The 25,657-nt window shown below is 43.9% G+C and overlaps 1 protein-coding gene across 1 annotated transcript; it reads left to right on the plus strand.

Moving 5' to 3' along the window:
- Positions 1-10,950: 10,950 nt before the first annotated feature.
- On the plus strand, positions 10,951-23,933 carry PDIA4 (protein disulfide isomerase family A member 4). Its single transcript, XM_066557078.1, has 10 exons — positions 10,951-11,124; positions 16,575-16,752; positions 18,430-18,635; positions 19,269-19,407; positions 19,851-20,056; positions 20,730-20,888; positions 21,798-21,949; positions 22,332-22,488; positions 22,583-22,816; positions 23,260-23,933. The coding sequence occupies exons 1-10, from the start codon at positions 11,022-11,024 to the stop codon at positions 23,673-23,675; spliced, it is 1,950 nt and encodes a 649-aa protein (XP_066413175.1). The 5' UTR covers positions 10,951-11,021; the 3' UTR covers positions 23,676-23,933.
- Positions 23,934-25,657: the final 1,724 nt, after the last annotated feature.

A 25,657-nucleotide genomic window follows, 5' to 3' on the forward strand; every position in this document is an offset into this window, starting at 1 on the left:
CAAAACTAGGATCTTGAATTCTTATCTTTTCAGAACAGTCTCAGGTGCTCTAAATCAGCTGACAACCTGACTTGGAATATTAAAAACAAAAATACAGCCCTACCATGTCAGACCAAAGGTTCACTGAACTCTGTGTTCTGTATCAAGTTCTGTATTATACTTCCATCACTGCCCAAAACCAGATGCTAATAAAATGCTAAAGAGGCCAAAAATGATCCAGAAGGTAGGCTGTGATAATATTAGAGGTCCAGTTAGTCAGGGTATTAAATAGACTGGTGTTTGCATATTCTGTGATACCTGACTTTGGTTTGCCGTTAAGACTCCAAACCCTGCTGCAGCCCACTAGCCAGAGATGTAAGGGGAGACTCAGTTGATGCCGGACTTATTATCAACAAAATAATGGCATCAGCGACCAAAAGAGATGAAACCCTCAAAGAGTGGAACTGGAGCTCATAGCCATTTCTTTTAAGGTTTAGTTGAATTTGACGTGAGGCTTGGCTGGGCCCTTGGATTAACATTAGTCAGAAAAATTTTCTGTCAATGGAGCAAACTAAAACAAGCAAGATAAGCAAATGAAAAAACCCCAACAAAACCCAAAGAAAGAAGCTGTGGAGTCAGAAACAGTCATGTAAATATTCCTGACTAATGATAATCAAAAAATAACCAAATTCCTCTGAGAAATGCAGTGGGTCAGAAGATGGACACCTGGTAAGATCAAGGACTGACCCACTCTGAGAGATGGTGGGCAGTACCTCATTCCTGCACTGGGCTGGTGAGCACATTAATGCCTTTTCCACCTTGCAAAACACACACACAGCTCATTCCTGTTTATCTTACAAAATCCAGCTAACAGCCTCATTAGGTTCCTTGCTGATTCCAAGTAATGTTTCTGCTGCAATGGCTCCAGTTAGCACCATGCAACAGAGTTGAAATGGGGCACAAAGAGCTTGACTCTTTTTGTTAAAAAAGCACTATTCTCAAACAAGCAAAGGCTACTAATTATTTTCTCTTTTTTTGGGGGGGGGGTGGGGGCAGGGGGGCGAGGAGGGTAGATAGGGGTATGTGTGGGAGGATGAGTGAGCAGGGAATGGGAACATTTCATTGCAGCAGGAAATAAAAAGTTGTAATATGCAAGACCCCCAACTGTGCCATTACTGGGACTTGCTTCCAGGACACAGGTTGCAGCCTTGGATACACTTCAGTCCAAACTCTTTACATTGTCAAAGCTGGACTATGGTGGTGTTTACAGGGGTCCCAGGACGAGGGAAGAGATGAGAATCTTGACTCCATGTTACAGAAGGCTGATTTATTATTTTATGATATATATTATACTAAATGAAAATTATATACTAAAACTATACTAAAGAAAGTGAAAAGAGATATCAGAAGGCTAGCAAAGAAATGAATGGAATGATAATAATATCTTGTGACTGACCAGAGTCCCAGCACAGCAGGACCTCTGATTGGTCATCAAGTAGAAACAATCCACATGAGATTGCACCTGCACATTCCACAGCAGCAGATAATTATTGTTTACATTTCGTTTCTGAGGCCTCTCAGCTTCTCAGGAGAAAAAATCCTGGCAAAAGGATTTTTCAGAAAATATGTCTGTGACACTGGGCTTATGCCCAACTCCTTGTCCAGGCTTTCCTGCATTGAAGCGATATCCCAGCAACCAACGAGGCAGTCCGATTGCCAAAGCTTTGTCCGCACAGACCCACGGCGGCCACCACCTCAGCACAAGCCAGCGTGTAGAATTCCTTCACCTGCCCGAAGAAGACAAAAACCTCTCCAGCTGCCGGATGCTCCCCGTCCACCTCCTCCCCCCGAAGCTTCAGCACCGCGGACAGCGGCGGCGGCGCGGGGGTCCCGGTGCCCGCCCGCCCCTGGGTGCGCCCCGGCCGGAGCAGGGTGCATCAGGAGCCTGTTAGCAAACTGCAGCCGGGTATCCCACTTCTCCTTCGTGTCTGGAAAGAATCCCCTCCTCTCCCAAGCAGTGCTGTTCCTCAGTGCTCTCTGCTTTGCTCTCCTTTTGTGCCCTTTCAATGAGATCCAGAAGTGCTGCAAAGAGGACTTCAAACGCTTTGAATGGGAATTTACCCCTGTAATTGTTCAATTCTTTGTTGTTGTCTCTGTGTCTCTACTCCTATTTTCTTCTTAATTTTTCATGCAGGGAATTCAGTTTCAGCACGACGTAGCAAGTTAGATTAAGAATGCCTAACTCTCCAGTTATGTTGTTTGATCAGGAAGGACCTTCCATAAGCATGAGAAGAAGGGACTGGAAATAAAAAATATTGGCCTTTCTTACAGATCAACCTTGTCTCCCCATTTTTATCAGTTTCCATGTGTGGAAAGTTCTACTTAAATATTCATTTGCAAAAAAGAGGATGCCTAAAATTGAAGGAGTAAAAGTATTACTGAAGTACAGCATTGTAGGACTGAACAGGCAACCTTGTCTCCCCATTTTCATCAGTTTCCATGTGTGGAAAGTTCTACTTAAATATTCATTTGCAAAAAGAGGATACCTAAAATTGAAGGAGCAAAAGTATTTGTGAAGTACAGCATTGTAGGATGGACAAACAGGCACAAAATTTTAAGAAATGCAAGGCAGTTTGATGGCCCAACATACAACCAAACTAGACACAGCCACTGTATTTGCATCTTTATCTGTATGATCCTATGTGTGGTTTTTATTTCCTCATGGCACCACTAGCAGGCTCAAAATCTGGGATTTCCACACAGTCCCTTCAGGCATTTACAGACCCCTCCTACACAGGCCCTGCTCAAACAGCCAAAGAATAACATAAAATTTGTTCTCAAGCTGGACCATCTCAGACTTTAAGCAGGCACATGACAAATACTCAGTTTTGATGAATTACCAGTTAAAAGCTGCCTTACAATCACAGGGCCAATGTAACAGCAGGTAATACAATGCCAATACTATCACAGATGTTTGACTCTGCTTCCATTCCTGGCTCATCCACCAAAACAATGGGCTCCACCCATAGATGCCAGCTGAGGTGAGGCTTGGGCTCCCTAACAAGAGGCAGGCAGGATTTTGAAGAAAGAACTGTTTTCAATAATATTCAGAGAGCTGGAAGACCAAAAGAAAGGAGAAGATGTACTGCAGGACACTTTCTTTTTGAAGTGTAAATGCCTAACACTTCCCAGCCTACATGTGACTGATTTTAGACACACTCACCCACAATCCACCTGAGAATACTGTTCACAAATTGGTAGCAGCTGCCACTCACAGAACAAGGTGAGAGAGCAATATGCTTTCTTATGGAAATAAGCATAAAAATGGCTTTGCCACCTGTATTCACACACAGCCAAAGTGTGGCTGAAGTCTCTTGAATTACAGAGGGTCTGTCTTACTGTACTGCTCTGGTAAGAGGTTCTGAAAAGGGAGAAGTGGAAACCACTGAGCAACAGTCACATAAATGTAGTGTACAGTTCTGCAGGCTTGCAGGGGAAAATTCAGACTTGCTTATACTTCCAGTAGCTTTAAACTGCATGGTGTTGAATCTGGATCAGGACAAATTGTAGAAGCCTGGGCAAGGCTTCCACACTGGCAGCTTCTCAACAACTCTGTCACTGTTGGTACCCAAAGCAGTGAGCTTGGCTATGCCCATATGGGCTGGAACAGCAGCTCTGGATAGCAGGGAGGGAATTTTCAAGGAAATAATGTGACTCCTATTTTGGCAAACTGTACATACACGAGGAAAATGGATGTAGGCTAGCCAGTGTAATTATTTGAGAATTAAAGATTTCAGGATAGCTTATGCCCTGATTTTTTTTTTTTTTTTTTTTTGAAAGCAGAAGTCCAAGAAGTAGCATCTCTTGGTGCTTTAACTCCTAAAAAAGCTAGAGGCAACAGAAGAATAACATGGCTTTAAACATATAAGGCACAACAAGCTGCAAATGCAAGCCTGTGCTTGGGAACAGAAACAGGAGAAAAATACACTAGGTTGAACCTTTAGAGCATAAAAAAACAAGAGCATCTTGGAAAAAATGCAATGCTAATTAGAAAACAAATATATCTCACAGTTCAAGGAGTCTAGTTCTGATTTGCTATAAATAGAAGGAATTTTTGATCTATAGTCATGCATGCTTTGCTACACAGCTTTAGTCAGTGGTGGAAGAGGGAGAACTGGGACTTCTACTCTTCCTTCACAACCCATTTGAAAGGTTTTTCAGGAAGGAAGTACTGAGCATCTAACTGAATCTCAAGGAGACCACATCCTAACTACAGTTGTGGAAAATGATGTTTCAGTAGAAACCATGAGTTTTCCTGACATGTTTTTCTTTCTGGAAAACAGCTGCTTCCTGAAGCTCTTGGAAATCCCAGGGAGGATGGGCTAAAATAATGGTTTTAATGAAAGCATTATAAGAGTGGGCTTCCCATGATCCCACAAGCTCTCCTGCTCTTGACTCCCATGCAACAGTCTGAGGTGCAAAAGCTGTGCCATGCTGTGCCAGCTACACACAGCAGTTTTTGTTAGGAAGTTTTTCCACTCATGTAGTCTGGAACAGACCATAGCAAGCCAGATCAGTCTTAAATCCCTTGTATCATGATCCTGGATAAAAAAATGGGCTCTTTGCAGGTGACAGCCTGTAAGGCCTGTGCTTTCACATGTCAGCTGAAAGCTGTATGCAAGATACCTACCTTTCCCTAGTGGAGTACTCTACCACAGAAGATGGATATCCAAAGGGCAACAGCTTCCTCCTACAGCCAGAATCTCTTCCTGCTCCTAATCCTGTCTGCTTCCTGCTCTCACCTTGCCTCAGAAATTTCTCAGCTTTCTGCTGGGTCTTATCCACAAACCAAACCAAAACCACCCTGCAAAGAGCTGGGAAGATTTCTCACCTGCACTATGGCCTCGAGCCCCAACAATACTGCAACAGTTTCCAATGCCAGGAGCCAACACAGCAAATGTTCCCTGCAGTATTCCCAGAATGGGGAATTGGGAGATCTCAGCTTCCCAGGCCCTTCACTCCCATTTGCTCCTTGACACTGACATCTTGTGACCAATTGTGCATATGACAACTCACTCAACTCTGATGGAGATGGGACCCTCACTTAAAGGGGATTGCTCATTCCATCTTTTATCCCCTTCTTTTTTTTCCTGTAGGATCAGTGGCTCTCTTCACAGGCCAAAGGATCAGAGTAAAGATAAATTAATAACAGAGAAAAATCCACTCAGGCACTGAGGTGGAAACAGACAATGCTGAGAAATCTGTATTTCCATCTGTTTCCACTAACCCCCCAAAACAACCCCAAAATGACACCGGTGTTTCCAGTGACTGGTGCACAGCACCATTAGCACAACTGCTCCTCCACACATCCCTCACCAGCACCTTTGCTGAGAAAAACACAGTTTCTCTTCTTCTCTGCCACTTGTTCAAGATGCATCTTTCAATACTTGCCTCTCAGAGCCAGCCTCTGGAGTCAGCAATGCACTGAACTTCACCATGTTTAACTGTCCTCTAGGGGAGGCATGACATTCTGTCACCTACACAAAAAGTGAAAAATGAATTTTGAAAAAGTAAGGTAGTCTAGCAGTCACTGTCAAGGTTCTGTTACATCCACCCTGTTCCATGAAAGCCATCAGCATCCTGGAGGGTTGACACTGGTAAAACTGGGTTTGCACACAGAAAACACTAGAATGTGACTTTGCTGAAAGTTCTGAAGTTTGTTCCATGTCCATCTACCAATAAACTCCATGGAAGTATTCTAGAGGTATATATTTAATCTGAAGAAAATAAAAAGTAGATATAAACTACAGTTTAGATATGAAATACATTTACAGACCTGTATTGGATACCTATCCAAATTTAGGATGTAACTTTACAGATAACTGAAGTAATCTCATTATCCATTGGTTCTTACAATGTAGAACTCAAACAAAAATATAGTAAGTGTCGCAGACATCTTTCATGAAAAATCCTTTCTTAGGATTTTTCCTTGTGACAAGCTGCAGTTCAGCAACCAAAGTAAACAATGGTTATCTGCTGCTGTGGAATGCAACAGGTGATTGGTCTCCTGTGGGTGTTTGGATTTCTTGACCACTCATGGCAGAGCTGGCTCTTGCTCTGTCTGAGACACAGATCTTTGTTATTCATTCTTTTCTATTCTTAGCTTAGCTAGCTGCTGAAGAAACTTTTCCTTTCTATTGCTTTTTAGTATAGTCTTAATGTAACATATATCATAAAATAATAAATCAAGCCTTCTGATCATGGAGTCAACATTCTCGTCTCTTCTTCATCCTGAAAACCCTTGTGACCACAGTCACAAGTAAGGGTCAGCATTTAGGCCACTTACCTCAGTGAGTACATACTTTCCTACTTGTTCTCTGCTATTCTTGGCACCAACCTACACATCACTGAACTGCCACACCTACACCAGTAAATTGGGCATGTCTGGGATATTCCCAGGCACCCAGGCCAAGCAATGTGGAGGTGCCTGCACCTGTGCTAATAAATTCTCTCATTCTCCAAGCAGTCTGGCTGCACACAAACAGCTTCCAAGAACGTGCCAGCTCCAGAAGAATGTTCAGAAGTCCTTGGAAGTGCTCTGCTTGGCACAGGCCAGCATTGTGCCAGCCAGCATCTCAGTTTACTGACAATAAATAATCACATTCCTTTGCCTGGGCCCTGGTTAACTATCACAAATACTGCCCAAATCCTCTCAGCATGGAGTGTCCAAATACACTTGATATTGATACACTTGAAGGATGGGATGCTATCCAGAGGGATCCCCTTACTTGGCTGTGGTGGTTTCACCTGAAACACTGTTGTCCAGTTCTGGAATCCTGCTCCTATCTTGGGCCACAAGAAAGGCATGGACCTCTTGCAGCAACTGCAGAGGAGGGCAACAGGAATGATGACAGGAATAAAACACCTCTCTTTTGAGGAAAGGCTGAGAGAGAGGGAATTTCTCAGCCTGGAGAAATCTCCAGGGTCACTTATTGCAGCCCTTTAACAGATGAAGGGGTTTTGTAAAAAAGATGGAGAGAGAATTTTTACCAAGGCTGGTAGTGACACAACAAGGGGTAACAGAACCAAGAAACAGGGCCCTGAAAAAAAAAGAGAAAAGGCAAAAAAAGAGAAGCCATCCAGACAGACACTCAAAATCATTGCAGAAAACAATCAGTTTTCCTGGGCAATACAGGAATTTATATTACCGTCACTTATCGTTTTTCATTAACTTACAAGAATTTAGTAGTATTGAAGTGGAACACTTTCACATCAAACTTTTTATCATCTTTCTACAATGACGACTGAAAATTATTGAAAGATATTTTAAAATAAGCATCATAATAGATGAATCAACCACTGAGCAAAAAATCCTGAGTTCTACAAGTGTTCTCTTGCTCTAAATTATTTTTAGGTGAAAATCACTGAGGTGATTTTTAGATGCAAATCACTGAGGTGAAATGCAATCAGGATGGATATTTTAAGCATTGTTTTGAGGTTCACTGAAGTGATTTACATGAAGATTATGTGCAAGGCAACTCAGCATCATGTGAAAGTTCAGCTATTATGCAAACAAGATAACAAAGGTCGACAAGAAAACTACCAGAAAAATAATTCAAAACACTTGTGTGACACTGAGCCATTTTAAATCTTACATTTTTAGCTCAAATTTACTCTTTATGTTCTTGCTGTGAGTTTGTGATTATCCCAGCTGCCTGTCTGTGTTGACTCACAGCCTGTGAAAGGCCAGGTAGGTCCACGTTTACTTTTGAGGTTGTAATATGTTTTAATAGCAGAAGTTAGACCTATATAACTTAGTCTGACATGTCTTTCCATTTTCATGATTTTTGTGGAAGAACATTGGCTTCTTCTTTTTTGATATTTCCTGCTGAATATGCCTCTTCCAAGACTAACACAGCTGTACCCCACAGAATGTGCAAAATGAGGTACAGGATTACTAGTGTCTAGGCTACCTTTTAAAGGAGAAAAGTACAGTGTGATACAAGGAGAGATTTCCACAGCCCACCACTTAATGATGTTGGAGAACACAGATGCAACCAGTGAAGACTTTAAGGTAGCCACTGGCAACTTAAACCAACAGGAAAGCCACCTACTGAATGTTCCTGAGGAGAAGCATATTTAAGAACTACAATAATCTGCTTGTTCCTGGGGATGCAGGTCTGCCAGCAGTGATGCTAACACCTTACCAAGATATGATACACAGTATGTACAAAATGCAATCCACTTTCAAATAACCAGAGTGCACTAATACCTGCATTTTCGTGCAGCACAGCAGATGTCATCAGGTAGAATTTTTTTTTATCCAGAAACTACACCATAGGTGCTCTGTGAGGCCTCATGCTTTCTGGACCCTGCAGTGTGTTCCATGACTAGGGATTTGTATGGCCAATTCCTCACAATCAGACAAGCTGCAGGAGACCTGTGCCATCCACTTTTCCATGCATCTAACCCAGAGATGACCCTATACTGGGCAGGTGTTCCACCTGCCTCCTGCCTGGAGACCCTCCTGGCAAAGAGTGCTCCTGTCATCAATTTACATAAGGAATGAGCACTCAGCAAAAGGCAGCAGCGCTCTTACCAGTAGTGCTTGGCCCAGAGGATTTTCAGCTGCATTGTCAGCCCCACAGGTAGCCAGCCTTTTAGAGAGCAGGAAGGAATCCCCTGGAAGAGCTGCACAGCTGGCACACTCTTCCAAGTGCTCAAAAGGCATGGAGCTGGCACCCCAGCTGGTCTGGGATGAATTCCAGCTGGTCTGGAATGAATCACATGTCTGAATCACATGTCTGGTGTGCCATTTACCGCTCTGTATTTGCTGTGCCATCCTGTGCAACCCTAATCTAGGAAGACAGGCACAGCCCGGCTGGTTTGAAGACAGACCAGACCATGGTCCTTTGCCAAGGTCCTGTTTGTCTAGTGGGACATGCCTAAGATCCTCCCAGTGTTGTAACCACCCACACAGTGAACTGACAATTCAGCAAATTTCTCAGTCAGGCTGTCCTTGGCTGAACAGGGATCACAGGGGTTCTGCCTTCCAGGCTTTCCTCCCGCAGCTCAAATAAGTAATAACAACCCCAACTCCCCTGTATTTGTACTATTTGCACTTCCTTTTCACTGCCTAGCAGGATGTTGGTACTTGGCACCTTTGACTGCCTAGCAAATTTACTGATCTCCTTTTTCAGTTGGCTAAACTGGATGGAAAGAAACCACAATAACCATAAAATTCATCATGAAAGAAAAAGCATTTAATTCGGTATTTTACACTCCAGCAGACAAATGCAATAATAACATCACTTCCCCATTTTACATGCTCACTTTTTCTGCAAGCTACTTTAACCCGTTTTGCAATGGTCTGTCATGAAGTATTGGGCTTGACAGTACTCCTCTACCTTGAAAGGTCACTGTCAGTTGGAAAACCTCCAACATAAATCAGAAAAAAATGGATTACTATAGCCACTATCTCTCTCATAAACTCAGAGGACAAAGACAGTAAATATTTCACACACCAAGATGATATTCAAATCAAGGGTTGTGTTAAACAGTGAACAAGACTCTAAATAAAAACTTTCCATACTCTTCATTTTTCCCACTGAGAACCTGGAGTGTACAATCTGATTATGTGCTATCTTCAAATTACTGAATATCAATGTTAATCAAACTAATATTTATATTGATACCAAAACCAGGCAGGATCAGGATCACAGTTTTGGCAGGATCCAGACAGCTTTAACTTGGTTCAGATCAGGTCCCACTCCATTCTAGTGATGTGCCAAGTTAAAAAACTGCTCCTGTATCAGCTGCTGTATTTTCCAGATAACTTGTGTGGCAGCTGAGTTAAGGAAAGGCACTGACTTCTAGGCTATAACTTATGAATGTAGAACACAGCAGGACTTTTAATGTGTTTATTATTTTCCAACCTACAGACCACTTACAAATGCCAAATGGCAACTGATGCAACAGCAGCCTTTCATAGCAATGCAGTGTCTTAATCCTCTAAAATTGTGGAGTTTATATTTAAAGCTTGCACTTCAAAACCTTGAAGATAATCATTTATCATAAGCTACTGCTACTCTTTTACAGTGTGACTGCCACACGCTGAACTTAGCAGCCCTGTATGCTTACAACTTACCAATTCAAGAGTCAAAAGTTTCATAAAAATTAAAATAATTGTCCTATGAGCCTATGTAACTAACCCAAGCAGGGGGACAGACTGGCAATTTTGGCACCAAAAGCCCAGGTTTTAGCGGTGTCTTGTTGCATCTTAGGCGTTCACCATATTAACCATCTGGACAACCACGGAGAGAAATTGCACCGCGACACCTTCCCGTGCAATCACGGCGCTACCGGTGGGCTCGCTACGCCACACGGTCTCCGCGGGAAGCACCCAAGGGCGGTATCTTCATACCACCCTTCCCATCCGCGGCAGCACCGTACCGAATTCCCCTCTCCCGGCGAGGGAATTTAGGAGGCCCCAGCGCTGCCCTCAGCCCGCCCGCGCCTCGCCTCGCCCCGCCCCGCCGCACGCGGCGCGCCCTCACAGGCTGCCGCGGGCCGCTGGCCCCGCCCCCCGGCGCCGGCCCGCCAATCACGAAGGGCGATGTGGCTGCACGCGGTCGGGGCGCTCCCGCCCCATCCCTCCCGCCTCCCGCCCCTGGAGCAGCCGCGCGCTCCACGCGTGGCGGGCTGCGGTTGGCAGCTCGGCGGCGGCCAATGGCGGGGCGGCACCTCAGAGCGGCCGGGCGCTTCCGCGCGCGGTGCCGCCGTTGCTTTCCCGCCGCCGCTCCGGCCGATGGCGCCCGTGTCCCGCCGCGGCCGCTGCCGCCGGGGGTCCCCGGGGGCGCCGCGGACCCCGCGGAACCCACGCACCCCGCGCCGGCGGCCCTCGTGACGATTATTGATTGGCGACCGCGCCAAGCACGTGTTGGGGCAGCAGCCAATGAGCGGGCGCGGCGTGCCGGGGGGTGGGGCGAGCGGTGGGAGCGCAGCGCAAGGAGCGGACGGGCCAGGCCGGGAGCGGCGGCGGGATGAGGATGCGCGGGCTGTGGGTGCTGGTGCTGCTGCTGGGGCTGGCTCAGATTGCCCTCCTGGCGCAGGACGCGGCCGCACAGGAGGAGGATGGCGACGGAGGTGAGCGCGGGCAGGGGCCGGGCCGGCACCGCATGCCGGGTTCCCCCGCGGGAGGCGGCTGCGCGGCCCCGGCGCTGGGAGCTGCGGGGAGCCCGGGCTGGCGGGGCGCCGCTGGGACCGGGGTGCTCTCGCAGACCTCTGTGCAGGCGCCGCTGGGACCGGGGTGCTCCTCGCAGGCCTCTGTGCGGGGCGCTGAGCCCGCCCCGTGCAGGCGCTGAGGTCCGTGCGAGCCGCTCGTCCCGGCGCTGCTCGTCTGTCGTGCGCCGTGGGGCGGCTCTGCCTCGCCGCTCCCAGCACGGAGGTAACAGCAAGCTAACAATTAGCCATGTTGGCAATCCCCGGCTTCTGAACCTCCTGGGAATTTGCGATTTCTTTATTCCGACTCCTATCGGACAGATTGCCATTTCATTACGTAGGAGAGGGACTCTTCATCAGGAGCTGTGGTGATAAGACAAGGAATAGTAATAATAAGTAGTAGTGGTAATAAGACAATGGGTGCAGATTGAAAGCGGGGAAATTCGGGTTCGATATGAGGAAGAAATGCTTTACTCTGAGGGTGCTGAGACACTGAAACAGGTTGCCCAGGGAGGTTGTGGATACCCCCGTGCCGGCAGTGTTCATGACCACCGAGCAGTGCTCTAGAGGGAGGTGTCCCTTCCCTGGCCGGGGAGTTGGGACTATGAGATCTTTAAGGTCCCGTCCAACCCTTAGCATTCTATGGTTGGACGGGACCTTAAAGTCCAAAAATAGAATGTAAAAATTCTATGGTTCTGTGATTGCTCACTCTTTTCCTTACTCCTTTTTTCAGGGACTCTGTGCATTCTTCGTATTTCAAACTGATTTTTTTTTCCCCCCTCACAGAAGGAAGGCCCATTGTTACTATCTTCTTGGTGTTTCTTCCTACCGTCTTTGGATTTCACTGACGTGTGTCTACTCCTTTCCAAAATTAGCTGAAACAAAACTGCTGAGGCTTAATGAGTATAGTAGGAGGCAGACATTTGAAGGTGTTTCTTTTTTCGGTTTTAAGTTTCTTTCATGTGGATTTTGGTAAATTATGCATCGTTCATATTTCCTGCATGAACACTGCTGCATTTTAAGTATTAGAGGGCTTTTAGAGAGACTGGATTATGGATGACCTTCTGAACTCATGTCCTGCAACTTCTTGCTGGCCTAACAGGCACTAAAACTTGCAGAAGTGCATTTAGATCAGTTACCCTATTTGTGTAACTGTATGGTCTGTAGGATGAGGGTAAAGAGATTTGTTTTAAATATGGCATCTGCAGTAAGGATACAGAGATACAGAATCTTCCTGTGGAGCTCTTTTCTTTTTTTTCTGTTGTAAACTGGAATACAATTTTTATGCTTCTTTCTCTGCTTTTAGCTAGAACGTGGTTGTGGTTTCTTTGTAACATGTGACAAAGCCTAGTACTGATTTCCCCTGCCACCTTCAAAGGGTGAAGTAGCACCTGTGATGTTATAGTGTTACCTGTGGCTGGCAGCAGTGGCTCAGCTCCTTGTGGGCCTGGCTCTCATCAGTATTTCCCATGCTTGCAGCTCTTCTCATTATAGGAGTTCTGGGCATCAAAGGTACACAGAGATGGAAGTGTCTCCTACTGTGTGGAGCTGAACACTAATCCACTGCTCAGCTTTCAATCATTTCCCAGGTTCTATTGTGTATCTTGAATTTGTATATAGATCCTGAACTAGCCTTGACAAAGCCTTTGCCTTAAAAATGCACATAGTTGGGGATTTTAAATTTTGCCCTTGGAATGCAGACGTGGGTGAAGTGGAATAAATTTACTTTGCAACAAGGAAGTAATCTTATGCACTTGGTTGTTGGGGAAATGAAAAGTTCCAAGCAAACCTATCTTGTAGCACTGCATGATTTGGGAAGTGAGGTTTGAGCAGGGCAGGGGGGTAAATATGCTGGAAGTGAGGTTAGGCTGGATCCTGACCACTACACCCTTGGCATCCTGATGATGGGAAAGGAGGGATCATGTAGAGGATCCACCACAGAAAAAGATTGAAGGGGGCTGATATTAAATTAAATTGAAAATCTTTCGAATGTCCTAGCAACACATGATGAGTTCTGGGCTTCTGAAAACTGAGCTCATCCAATTAGGGAACAGTGTGCTCCTCAAAAGGAAACTTTCAGGCAGCATCCCAAAGTCATTGGTGTCTGGATGCAGCTTTTCTGTACAGGATCTGCTTTGTTTAAGAAAATGTTACTAGGCTATATTTCTGATAAATGCTGAGTGTTCAGTGAAGTTACTGTAAGAATTAATTTCAGAGTAGCTGTCATCCTAAAGAAGGCCTGCCAGCCAGCACCGTGTACGTCAAGTCTTAAAAAAAGTACCTTCCTGATCATGTTTTTTGACTCCTGTAGTAATGTGTTGGAATTTGTGGATTGATTTTGTGGGTTTTTGGGGAGTTTTGTTTTGGTTTTTTTTTAATTTTTTGTATGTGTTTTTTTTTGTTGTTGTTAGTATAAGGGGGTTATCCATATTTTACCAGAGGACAGGTTTTAGCCACAGCTGTCACAGCTGTTAGTTTGTCCACTGGCTTTGCAAGTCTCTTTAAGAAACAAAGATACTTCAATTTGGGGGCAGCTGTTTTATTTTCATGAGCTGACTTATGCAAGTATTTATTAGCTACTTCTGCCACTTCAGGTGTCACAAACTCATTCTGTTCTCTTTAAATTGTAAATCTTTATGCAGAGGAAAGTTTCTTGCTCTCTATGGGGAAAAAAAAAAAAAAAGTCCTGCTTGTTTCTCCCGTGGTTGGGTCCCTGAAACAAGTCTTTCAGTCCCAAATTTAAAGGGATGGTAGAGGTAGCTGTGATAGCCCCGGGTGTTGGTGAAGCTGGAAGCTACAGAAAGTAACTCTGCGCACTTAAGGACCGATATCTAAGTGTGGTTAATTTCCTTTTTAACGCGCGCCCTCCTTAAGCGTGGGAGAAGGTGGAGTCCTGCTGTTCCAGGGCTATTGTCCTGCCTCCATCTCCAGGGAGGAGGAAGGCGGTGTGTGCAATGCCCGTGACAATGTGTCGCTGTCGGGGAAGTTTCACCTTGGCAGGCTGTACGGCCACTTGTAGGGAAAGATACAAAATTATTTCAGTGAGGGATGGTGGATCTGATGGTTACATTTATCCACCTGCGCTGGATGTTTTTGCAGGGAATACCTTGTTCTTTCTAAAAACCAGGTGCCACTGTAGCTGCTGAGGTCTTTGTCTGTCTTGGGGGTGGGTCGTGAGCAGAGTGAGCAGGAGCAGGGGTCACAACCCGGTGGGTGGTTCGAGGTGCCGGAGCAGAACTGGCCGGCTGGTTTTGCTCGCGTTCCTTTGTGTCAGGAAAAATCCTATCTGGAGCAATTTGCCAGGAGTGCAGTGGCCGGGAATTCAGGCACAGGCCAGCCTGGAACAGCCTGTGATGAAACTGAGCCCTCAGAACTGCTGGGCACCCGTGTAAGGCACAGGCTTTGCCTGCTGAAGCCCCCTGAAATCCAGCTGTTCCACCAGGGCAGTCCTGCAGGTATGTGAGGCATGGATTCACTCAAGGGTGAGCAAGAGCTGCAACACAGGAGGCATTGTCTGCTTGCAAATAGTGCTTTTAGCTGCCTCAAAGATCAGGTGAAACACTAGCACTTGTTAGAGAAACCTGATCCAGCTGACTAGGGTTGTGTGATAAAAGATCTCCTGTGATCTCTCCCTTCATCAGAAGCTTTAGTATTTTCTATTTTTGTGCTAAATAAATTTGACCTCTAATTAAAATCAACATACTTTCTCCAAGAGCCCCTACTGTTTCCTGAGAGCATATAGGCTTGTTTTTGTATACTTTCTTTTAAAATAAAACTAGCTATTGCAATTTAATGGCATAATTTTATCCATGGTGAGGTTGTTCCTAACGTCTGCTATTGGTCTGACAAAAGTGGATTTTGTTTTGTTAGCTTTTTCATATCTGGATAGTACATATTTATTGTTCTTAACTTTCAGCTTCCTGATTAAATCAGAATATTTTCAGAATACTGCTGCAGTAGCTCCTCAGCTTAGCCAAAAGCCATTTAAATAGAAAATAATTTTAAACAAGAAACCCTAATCCCTTTTTTCTTTTTTATTTTTTTATCCCATTCCTGGGACTCCCACTGGTTGAAAGGGACTTAACTTCATTGTTTTACAGTTTTCATTTGGAACGAGATATTTTCATTAGTTGTTCTGTCCCTGAAATTCTTTTAAAGTCCTTCAGGAAGATCTGGTTTCCTTGAAAGATGGCAGTTTTGGTGGTTTTTTTGGTTTTTTTTGGTTTGTTTGTTTTTGGTTTTTTTAAGTTTAAAGGAACATATGAAAGGTCAGATATTGAAAAAAACCATCTCAAATTCCATGCCAACAAAGAATGAATCAGTAGAAATGTGCTGGCTTCAGCTTTCACATGCTAATTTTGCTTTGGTAATTTATCAAATTGTTTTTTCCTTTAAAGGACTGTTGTGGACCAGTGGTTTTGGTCTTAATTCAAAGGCCTCCCCAAAAGTTCTTTGAAAGAAGAAGCTTTCACTCCATGGTTTTTTGGTTTTTGGTTTTTTTTTTAGAAGAGTATCTGGCATTTGCCAGGTGCATAGGTATGAGTTTCTGTGGGACTTCTGCAGTTAGTTACTTGATTTTACACTCACTGCAGCCTGGTGCTGATCCAGAGCTGAGTGATTGGTGCCCCTGTGAGTGGAAAGGCTCCTCAGTGAATAGCAGACCTGGAACATCTCTGAAACTGAAAGCAAGAGTGGCAGAGGTGGATGGAGCAGTCAGGCAAGAAGCACAATTTAGAAGTGCTGCCTCCAAACCACCTTGATTGTAGTGAAATGGTAAATTTTGGTTTTATAGCAAGTGTGTCTGTTTATTAGACCTTCAGACAGGCAGCACATAGCTATTGTGGTGTTACAGGTCTCCTGAGCTGGGATACAAGGGGAGCACTGGGAACAGATAACACCTGCTTTTTTGGTGTAAGACACTAATTTTTCCAACTTAAAGTTGGCTACTCTGTTGCATGATGAAGGGTTCTGTTTGAAGTTCATCTGTGTGCCCTTCTTGCCCAGCAAAACATGTCCCAATACCCATATTTCAACAAGATGTTTATCAAACCTTGGTGGCAACTATTGCACAGATTTGTGTTCTTTAATTGGTCTTGTGTCCATTTTGTTAGTTCTCCCTGACATGTGAAATACCTGTTGATACTTTACTGAAATATGAATATTGTCAGCTGGTGTAGTGTGGACAAAATTGAAATGGTCAAGCATCTGAGTCCAGGCTCTTTGCAAACTGAGATAGCTGTATGTGGAGCAGAAACTAATCCATGTGGGTACTTTTCTTAACCACAGGAGGTAGCTAATCCATCTTCAATCTGGTACTGTCACATTAATATAAAACTTGACACAATCTAATCTGTGTCATATTCTTACCTTCCCAGAACCTGTTACAAAAGAAGCTGACGATGAAGGTGATGATGATGACGATGAAGAAGATGACGAAGAGGATGATGATTCTGTAGTTAAAGAAGAAAATGGTGTGTTAGTCTTGAATGATGCCAACTTTGACACCTTCACTGCAGACAAGGACACCGTGCTGCTGGAGTTCTACGCACCATGGTGGGTTCACAGTGGCACCCCCACGGGTGCAGCATCACAGGGCTGCTCTGCCAGAACAAGCTCCTAAAAAGTGACCTTGGGTTGCCATTTTAAAGGTGACAAAGGATTAACTTGGCTGCAGGAGATGCCCTGGACTCTGCTATAGTCCAGAAAAAGAGATGGTTCTGGTGGTGGGCAAGAGCCTTTTTTCCCACCTCTGTACCTGCAATAACCAGCAGCCTGCTCCTGTTCCACAGATGTGGGTCATACTGAGGGATCCCATGCCTAGGGGAGCACAAGCCTGATTCTATCCCTGGTTTATGCCTGTCAGGGAACAGAAATGGTTCCAGTGAGGCCCAGGAAAGTCATGCAGTATGGTCCTGCAGCCTGCTATCGTCCTGTGCCAGTGCTGGACCACTGAGAATGTGTGTACTTGCTCACCTAGATGGAGTAACGAAAGCTTCCCTAGCAGGGGAATTCCCTGAAGGTTTTCCTTTCCAAATTCACATTTCTGTCCTTGCCAGAAAGGTGTGGAGTGGTTAGGGACACAGCTTGTTTGTATTATCAGTTTAAGCAGTGCCTCATACATCTGCCTAATGATGGCAGTTCTGCTGGCATCCCAGGGTGTACAGCACTTACACTGGTCTGCTCCAGGGAGCTACAATGGACTTAGATGCATGTAACCAAGACAAAGGATTCAGGCCAGGGTGTGTCCTCTCTTGCATTCTTATGTACAAAAACTTTAAGGATGGTTACTGGGTGAAAACAAGATAGAAGATACTTTCAGTAGAGTTGCTGAGTTAGTGTTGCAGCCAGAACCTTTCCATTGTGGCTCAGTGATACAAAAATGACTTACTCATTTTTGTAGTAGTCCTTCTCCAGCCTTTGAATAGAGGGGGAATATGATCTTGCTGGAGGTGGAGCTGCATTTTAATTTGTGCCATTCTTGTAACAGAGAATCCCATTCCTTCTTGGCTGTAGGCACTAATTCTGCAGCTGTAGTTTGCCTACATGAAAAGGATGTATGACTAAACATCTCTCCTATTTTTCTACTCCCCCTCCTTCCAGCTGAGATGCTAAGGAGCAAAGGTTATCTGGCACACACTTCTTTCTGTTTTCCTACATTTTCCTGGTTTCATCTTTAGCTTGTCAGGCTGTATTTAGTATTTATTATGCTGGTATCCTCTGTCATGCCTGTTTTTGCATCAGGAGCCTCTGTTCTCCCTAGAGAGTTCTGATGTGGCCAGAGAGGGGGCAGATGCTGTGTTATCATAGTGGGTGGGAGATTTCATTTGGCCAACTTGACTGCTGGTTCATTTTCTCTTTACTTCAATTTAGGGTGCTAGGGAGAGAAGATGAACCTTGGTTAGGGAGAAGTGAGGTTGAGGAGGAAGGAAAGAAGGAAGGAGCGAGCGTAATACAACTTCATTGTAAAAGCAGTTGTTGAATTTTTTTACAGTGGTTTTATAAAGCACATGGCAATACATTCCACATTGAATTAAAATTAAGAAAAATAAAGGTTTTGATGTGAGCATACAGTACATTAGCTACAGTTGCTCTCCATGATCTAAACATGTAGCAAGACAAACATTTCTGTGCTGATGATGTGGACATCTGTCAGAAGGCATCCTAGAATTGCAGAGCAACTCTGCATGTCTGTTGTGCATTTACATACCTACTTGTGTCTTCCTCTGACAGGTGTGGGCACTGCAAGCAGTTTGCTCCTGAGTATGAGAAGATAGCTAAAACTCTGAAGGAACATGACCCTCCTATTCCTGTAGCCAAAATCGATGCTACTGCAGCCACTTCACTGTCAAGTCGTTTTGATGTCAGTGGCTACCCAACCATCAAAATCCTGAAAAAAGGCCAAGCTGTTGACTACGATGGGTCTCGGACAGAAGATGGTAAGCACCAGTCCTTTGCAGTTCTCTGTAAGAAAACAAAGTATGCTATGATCTTTCTTCTTAATATGTGGCTGTTTTGAAGGACTCTGATCTCAAGTTATTTATCTTATAGCAAGTAATATTATGAATGCTGAAATTTTCCCTGTTTTCTCAACAGGCTGCATGCTAGAGGACAATTTTGCAGGTAGTGAGTAGTGCTGTTACTGACAGAAGATTTCTAGAAATATGACTTGACTAGAAGAGAAGACAGTCTCATGTTTGCTGAAGGATCAGCCAATAAACATTTGATATATATATATATTGGCTGTATTTTGCTTAACTTATTTTGCCCAGCTCTAGTCAGAGGGGGAAAAACTACCTTTTCTGTCTGTTTTGAGATGGAATTCAGTGCTGCAAAGTACAGATCTGTGCTCTGCATAAGACACTCTATGAGGTGAAGAGACCTTCTCAGTAATGCCAACAAGGAAATAAGGCATAAATGAACTTGATTAAGAAAGTGTTCTCATGTAAGCTTGATGTGTAAGCATTGGTCCAGCACCATGCTTGCCCTCTGATTTCAAATTCTTGCATTTGACATGCTACTGGTATGATAAAATGCATGCTTGCTAATTGGGTTATTGAACTGTATTTCAGCTATTGTGGCCAAAGTCAAGGAGGTTTCTGACCCCAACTGGACCCCTCCACCCGAAGCTACTCTGGTATTGACCCAGGATAATTTTGACGAAGTTGTGAATGATGCTGACATAATCCTGGTGGAGTTCTATGCTCCATGGTAAGCAAGAAGGCAGTCACCTGTATTTGTCTAGCACAGATGGCCTGAACACACTTGGTGTACCTCAGTTCTAATCTGCACCTGGGATCACGTTGCAGATCACTGGCGGACTAGACTGAATCTGTGTGTCAGCAAGGGGTGGTGTCCAGATCTTCACCGGAGGTTCACAATGTTTACTGATTTGGGAACACACTGAGATACTGAAAACCAAAAGGAATTGGTCCTTAGCTTAAAAATGGCCTCTAAATATGAAGCTACCTATAGTAATGTGAGGCCAGGCACAGAGGTCAGCTTCAGGTTGCAGAGACACGGCTGAAGTGTCCTCTGGGATTCAATGATCCCATTTCTGCATGCTGGAAGACTTAACTCTTCCACTTCAGGGGTAGGAGGTACCTGGCAGGCTTAGTGGCTGGTAAGAAGTGCCCTCTGCTCTGCCTCCCTAGGTGTGGCCACTGCAAGAGGCTTGCTCCAGAGTACGAGAAGGCTGCTCAGGAGCTCAGCAAGCGCACGCCTCCCATCCCCCTGGCTAAAGTCGATGCCACGGCTGAAACGGAGCTTGCAAAGAAGTTTGATGTCACTGGCTACCCAACTCTCAAAATATTCCGCAAGGGCAAGCCTTATGACTACAGCGGTCCACGGGAAAAATACGGTATTGTAACTTTACTCAAAGAAAAACTGTGTTTTCTTGTGTTCTGAAAAATATTTTGACGTATCTGTCGGACTCGCAGGCTTGTTAATGTCATAGCAGCAGTAGCTGGGGAAAACTGAAAGATTCTGTTCTCATACATACACAGGATATTTAAATTTGTCTTTAGTCTTCATAACATCTTTAGGTGGTAGTGTCAGCTTCTTTCAATATCAAGTAAGTTAAATACACTTGGTGAAGCAGTGGCAGTATGGGTAAATGGGCAGGTTTTAATTATACTGGAATGAGCCTTGAGGGCTGGCAAAAATAGTCAATATTAAGTTTTAATTAGACTTAAGACTATTTAAGTAGCACCTTGGCTTATAATAGATTCAGGAGACAGTGAAGGGTCTGGAATTTCAGAAAGGAGCATTGCTTGCAAGATCAACTGATACTCATGGATTGTGTGCTTGGTCAGCTCTTCTGAAACCAACCTGAAAGGGAATATTCAGAACTGCAGCTTTAAAAACTTGGACTGAAATCTTGCTGATTTGGTCTTTAGGTTATTGTGGGAGGACTGCACAGGAGGAGAGGTGTTCATGGGAAGTGTGACATTAAATGTTTTAGATGGAATGCCCAAATCTTTCAGTTCAGTAAATGTTCTAAGCAACTTTTTGGGGGTGGGTTTCTCTCACAGGTATTGTCGACTACATGATTGAACAGGCTGGTCCTCCATCCAAACAGATTCAGGCTACCAAGCAGGTACAAGAATTTCTGAGGGATGGGGATGATGTCATCATCATTGGTGTCTTTAGTGGAGAGAATGACAAAACCTATCAGCTCTATCAGGAAGCAGGTAAAGAATGTTTTAAAATATTAATGGAATATATGTTTTGTTGGGATTCTGCCTAGGACTTTGGGCATGGAGAGATCATTTATTTCTGCTCCTAGTATAGTAGGGAGGGTTGGAGAGGAGAAGAAGTAGTAGGAGGAAGGGTGATCTTCTACTTGTATTCAAAAAATAAACTCACACCAGATTTTGAGGCTGTAACTAAGGTGTCAGCAGGTCACAGAATATACCTCTGCTTGATAATTGTGTCACTAAAAACACGTGGACTAGAGAGGAGGAAAAAATGCTTTCCTGAGGAACAAACCACAATTTCTTGGCTTAAAGCCTGGATATGTTTGCTGTCTGTTACTCTAGTTTCATATCTGGCAGCCCAGAGTCAGTTGTCACCAAACTCATTTTGGATGAGAGGTCTGGAGAAAGGACCCTCATCCACTTCTGGGTCAGTTTAGTTAGACCATTCCTGGCAACCTGTCTATGTCTGATTCTGGGGCTGCTGTCATAGTTGGATTAGGAGCTCATTTGTTTGCCTCAGCATGGCAAGACAGAGAACTTGTTTCCCAGGCTGTCCCAAAGCAAATAGTTTGGCTAGCTGACCTGTTTGGGGAGAGGCCAAGAGGTAAGAGATTGACAAAAGAAAAACTGTTTTGCTGCATATGTTTTGGAAGCTGTTCAAGGTGTTTGAGTGTGTAGAATAACTCACCAAGTAGGTGGGTTGTTGAACAGCATTAAAATAGTGCTGCTGGAGTTGTATGTATATTCACGTGCTTCTCACCCCTGAATAAGAGCTGTTGTCTAAGACTGGGTTGTTCTGTGTCACTTGGAGAACAGGAAGAGCATTTCTTGCAGTTATCTCAGTTACAGTCTATAAGTTCACTTTCTAATGACTTTTCCTTCACCCTAACCTTAATTTTTCAGCTAATGGTTTGAGAGAAGATTATAAGTTCCATCACACCTTCAGCAATGAGATTGCAAAACTATTGAAAGTTTCTCCAGGAAAACTGGTTGTCATGCAGCCAGAAAAATTTCAGTCGAAGCATGAGTCCAAGATGCACGTTCTGAATCTTAAAGTGAGTAGATGGTCCAGAGCTAAAATGTTTGTGTGTGGGATTGAAAGTTCTCTTTCTCTGTAATTACAATCAGTTGGCATCTTCCTGTTGGAAGTACTCCTACTAGATATTTGAGTTAACCTGTTTGTCCACTGAAACTGTATCTCTTTTTCAAGAGGACTTTAGGAAATTGGTCCAGATGTTATGTTTTCAAATAATAATTTGTCCATACAATATTCAGTGCTCAAAGGTTTGAAGAAAATGTGGTGGCAGCCTTGTTTTTATAACATGTCCTTCCCTCTTTCGCACTCGTGTGTGTACCAATACTGGTTTTCTTAGTAGTGCATAGCAGATGTGCTGCTTAAATCTGTTTGCTTGAATTTTTGTCACTATTTCTTTACAGGACTCTACAGATGGATCTGAGATTAAAGAGCATGTTCTGAAACATGCTTTGCCTCTAGTTGGTCATCGCAAGCCTTCCAACGATGCCAAGAGATACTCCAAGCGTCCTCTGGTGGTTGTCTACTACTCTGTGGACTTCAGTTTTGACTACCGTGTTGGTGGGTTTGCTACAATTACCCTTCCTTCACTTTGAGAGGGAGCAGGCACTGAATAACTAGAAATTACCAATTCTGTCCTGTTCTGGTTTTTCAGCTACTCAGTACTGGAGAAGCAAAGTCCTGGAGGTGGCTAAAGACTTCCCTGAATATGTGTTTGCTGTTTCTGATGAGGAAGATTATTCTTCTGAAATAAAGGATTTGGGCCTGCTCGAGAGTGGAGAGGATGTCAACGCTGCCATTCTGGATGAAGGTGGCAAGAAGTACGCCATGGAGCCAGAAGAGTTTGACTCTGATGTACTCAGGCAGTTCGTGGTGGCATTCAAAAAAGGTACAGTTTCTAAAATGGGGTTCTCTAAGCTATTTTGTTTACACTTCCAAGAGTTGTTTCCTGAGGCAATGGCTCCAGTAAACAGAGTCTGTTTTATGTGCCTAAAATGTTCCTGTGGCTTTAAAGTGTGAGCTGGTCATTCATATTTGGGACTACTGTATTAAATTATGGGTTATTACTTTGTGGATGGACAGCCATAAAAAGAAGAGAAGGGTTCTAGGGGGAATTGCAAAAAAAAAACTGTTGCCTGTATTTCATGAGGTTATTGGGCCAAAAGCTCACCATTTAAGTAGCCTGTGTTTCATGCGGAGGCAAGTTCAATTGCCAGTGCAGTGATCTTTCCCTGGCAGGAGGATGTACTCTTCTGTCCTTTCTTAGGAGAGGTTGTAAGGGCTGCTCTTACCACATTCTAATGGTGTTGTGTGTGTTTTGCTTCCTTCTAGGAAAACTGAAGCCAATTGTGAAGTCCCAGCCAGTGCCAAAAAATAACAAAGGGCCTGTGAAAGTGGTAGTGGGTAAAACTTTTGATACCATAGTGATGGATCCAAAGAATGATGTTCTCATAGAGTTCTATGCCCCATGGTGTGGACACTGCAAGAAACTAGAACCAGTGTATAATGAGCTAGGCAAAAAATACAAGAATGAGAAAAATCTGATTATAGCCAAGATGGATGCTACTGCCAATGACGTGACGAATGACCACTACAAAGTGGAGGGATTCCCCACCATCTACTTTGCTCCAAAGGACAAGAAGAACAACCCGATTAAATTTGAAGGCGGGGACAGAGATTTAGAGCATTTGAGCAAATTTATAGAGGAGCATGCAACAAAACTCTCCAGAACAAAAGAAGAGCTTTAGATAAGATGAGGGTGGAGAAGAAAAGTTGTTTGTACAATGTAGTTAAAATCAAGTTACTGACAAAACTTGGTGAGAGAAGAATTAAGCAGTTTTGAGCAAAGAGATTCTTGAGCAGTAAAGCAATTTCAGTATCTTTTTTTTTTATATGGCAGATGAGTTTTTTTCTGGACACTGAACTTAATACTCTAATATGAATGTCTTATGTTAGTTACGGTTTTGATCTTTGGAGAAAAATACATCCTTTATTTTTTGTGACTATCTCGAGCTTTGTTCTTTGACTCCAATGCAGCTGTTTTTAAGTTAAAGGATACTACCAAAAAGAGAGAAGCAGATCCCTCAGACAAACAGATTTGTCATATTTGTTGTTGTGGTTACTGGGGGGAGCAGTCTTTTCAGCTAGTGTTTTCTGTTATGTTTCTTTGTACCTATTCATGTGACTCTATCACTGTATTCATAGCTGAGGATAAGAATGGAGGTTTTCTAAAGTGTGCATGAATTATATGGTCCTACTGAGATAAGACGCAGGGACTAACTAAATATGCTCTAGACCTGTTTTAGCTTTGTGCCTCTCTGTAGAGAGGGTGATGCTAAAATAGCAAGTTTTCCTAATGGACCTCTCTTTACTAGTCCTTATTGATCCATTTACATCTCAGTCTTCCTGAATATGTTTTGGAGTAATTAGAGTATGGCAGAAAAAGAGCATGTAGTGGGTGGAAATGCTGGGCTTCTGGTGTCAGATCTATGTGTTACTGTCTCCTTTCCTTTTGCAGAGAGGAAAGTTTGGTAGTGATTCTTTGGGCAAGCAGACTGAGACCTTCTAACAGCCTTTATTCCTGTAGCAGGTATTGCAGGTACAAAGAATAATCACATCCTCTCTGTGCTGCCCTTGGGTGTATATGCATTTAAAAGTGGGTTTTTATCTGGAATGACCCAGTTTGGATATGTCCATAAATTTATGGGCCATGTTGAGGTTGCAGACCTATGCTCTCTAGAAGCACTGTCTCCCTCTTCTCAGAGCTGGGATGCTGCGGTGTGTGTGACTTGAGTGTCCCTGAGGCAGTTTTGATTCACATTTTGTTTTACAGGTAGTTCTCCTAGCAGCACTGTTTTCTGTCTTGCAAAATATGACCAGTCTTCCTTCAGTAATTGCTTGTTGCATTAGTTTTTAGATTTTTGGAGGGTGTGTAAATCTAAAACCACTACCCAATTTTTTTTTTTTTTTTTTTCCTGGGGAGATGCATTCTTCTGTGTAGCAAGGATAAACCCATGTCCAGGAGGTAGCTGTTCAGGTAGAGTCTGGGGACCCAAAGGGACTGCAAGGGGGGGTACATAGTCCTTATACTTTCCTACTGCACTTGGCATCCCTATTGAAGGGGTGTCCTTCCCTTCTGCCTTAAGGGGGACTGTCCCCCACTGTTAACAACCCACAGAGCAAAGCATAACTATCTAATTATTCTTGTAAAGGTGTAGGGGACTGCAGGAAGGCTTTCCCTTAATTAATGGTTTAGCCAAAGATAGTGAACAAAGCTCACCAGCATATTGAGTGAGAGGGACAGTATCAAATCTCCTGGGAGTGCTGGGGTGTGCCTGAATGCTATTCAGCTGCTACTCTTTATCAGCAAAAGCTGGGAAATGCTAAGCAAGTAAGTGTTGAAGCAGTGTCATCATTTACCTCAGGCCCTTGCATTGTCCATCTCCTCTCTTTGCATTAGAGGCTTTTTCTTTCTGCTGTCCTTAAGTGGACAGATGGCTGTTAAGCTTAGACAGTATTTCATCTACAAGACTCTTACCAGATAAAGTGCATTATCTTCCCATCTACTGTCATTTCTCTTTGCAGCTCTTCTGTAGGCTTTCAAAAGCTATAATCTTTCTAAATGTGTTGTGCAGGCAACAGGAGTGAGATGAGACTTAGCTGAACACCAGAGGTGATTTTTTTTTTCAGCTTTAGAAAATATACATACAAGTCAAGTAACAAGTTCAGT

The sequence above is a fragment of the Molothrus aeneus genome, chromosome 1 (genome assembly GCF_037042795.1).
Source record: "Molothrus aeneus isolate 106 chromosome 1, BPBGC_Maene_1.0, whole genome shotgun sequence".
NCBI classification, from domain to species: domain Eukaryota; kingdom Metazoa; phylum Chordata; class Aves; order Passeriformes; family Icteridae; genus Molothrus; species Molothrus aeneus.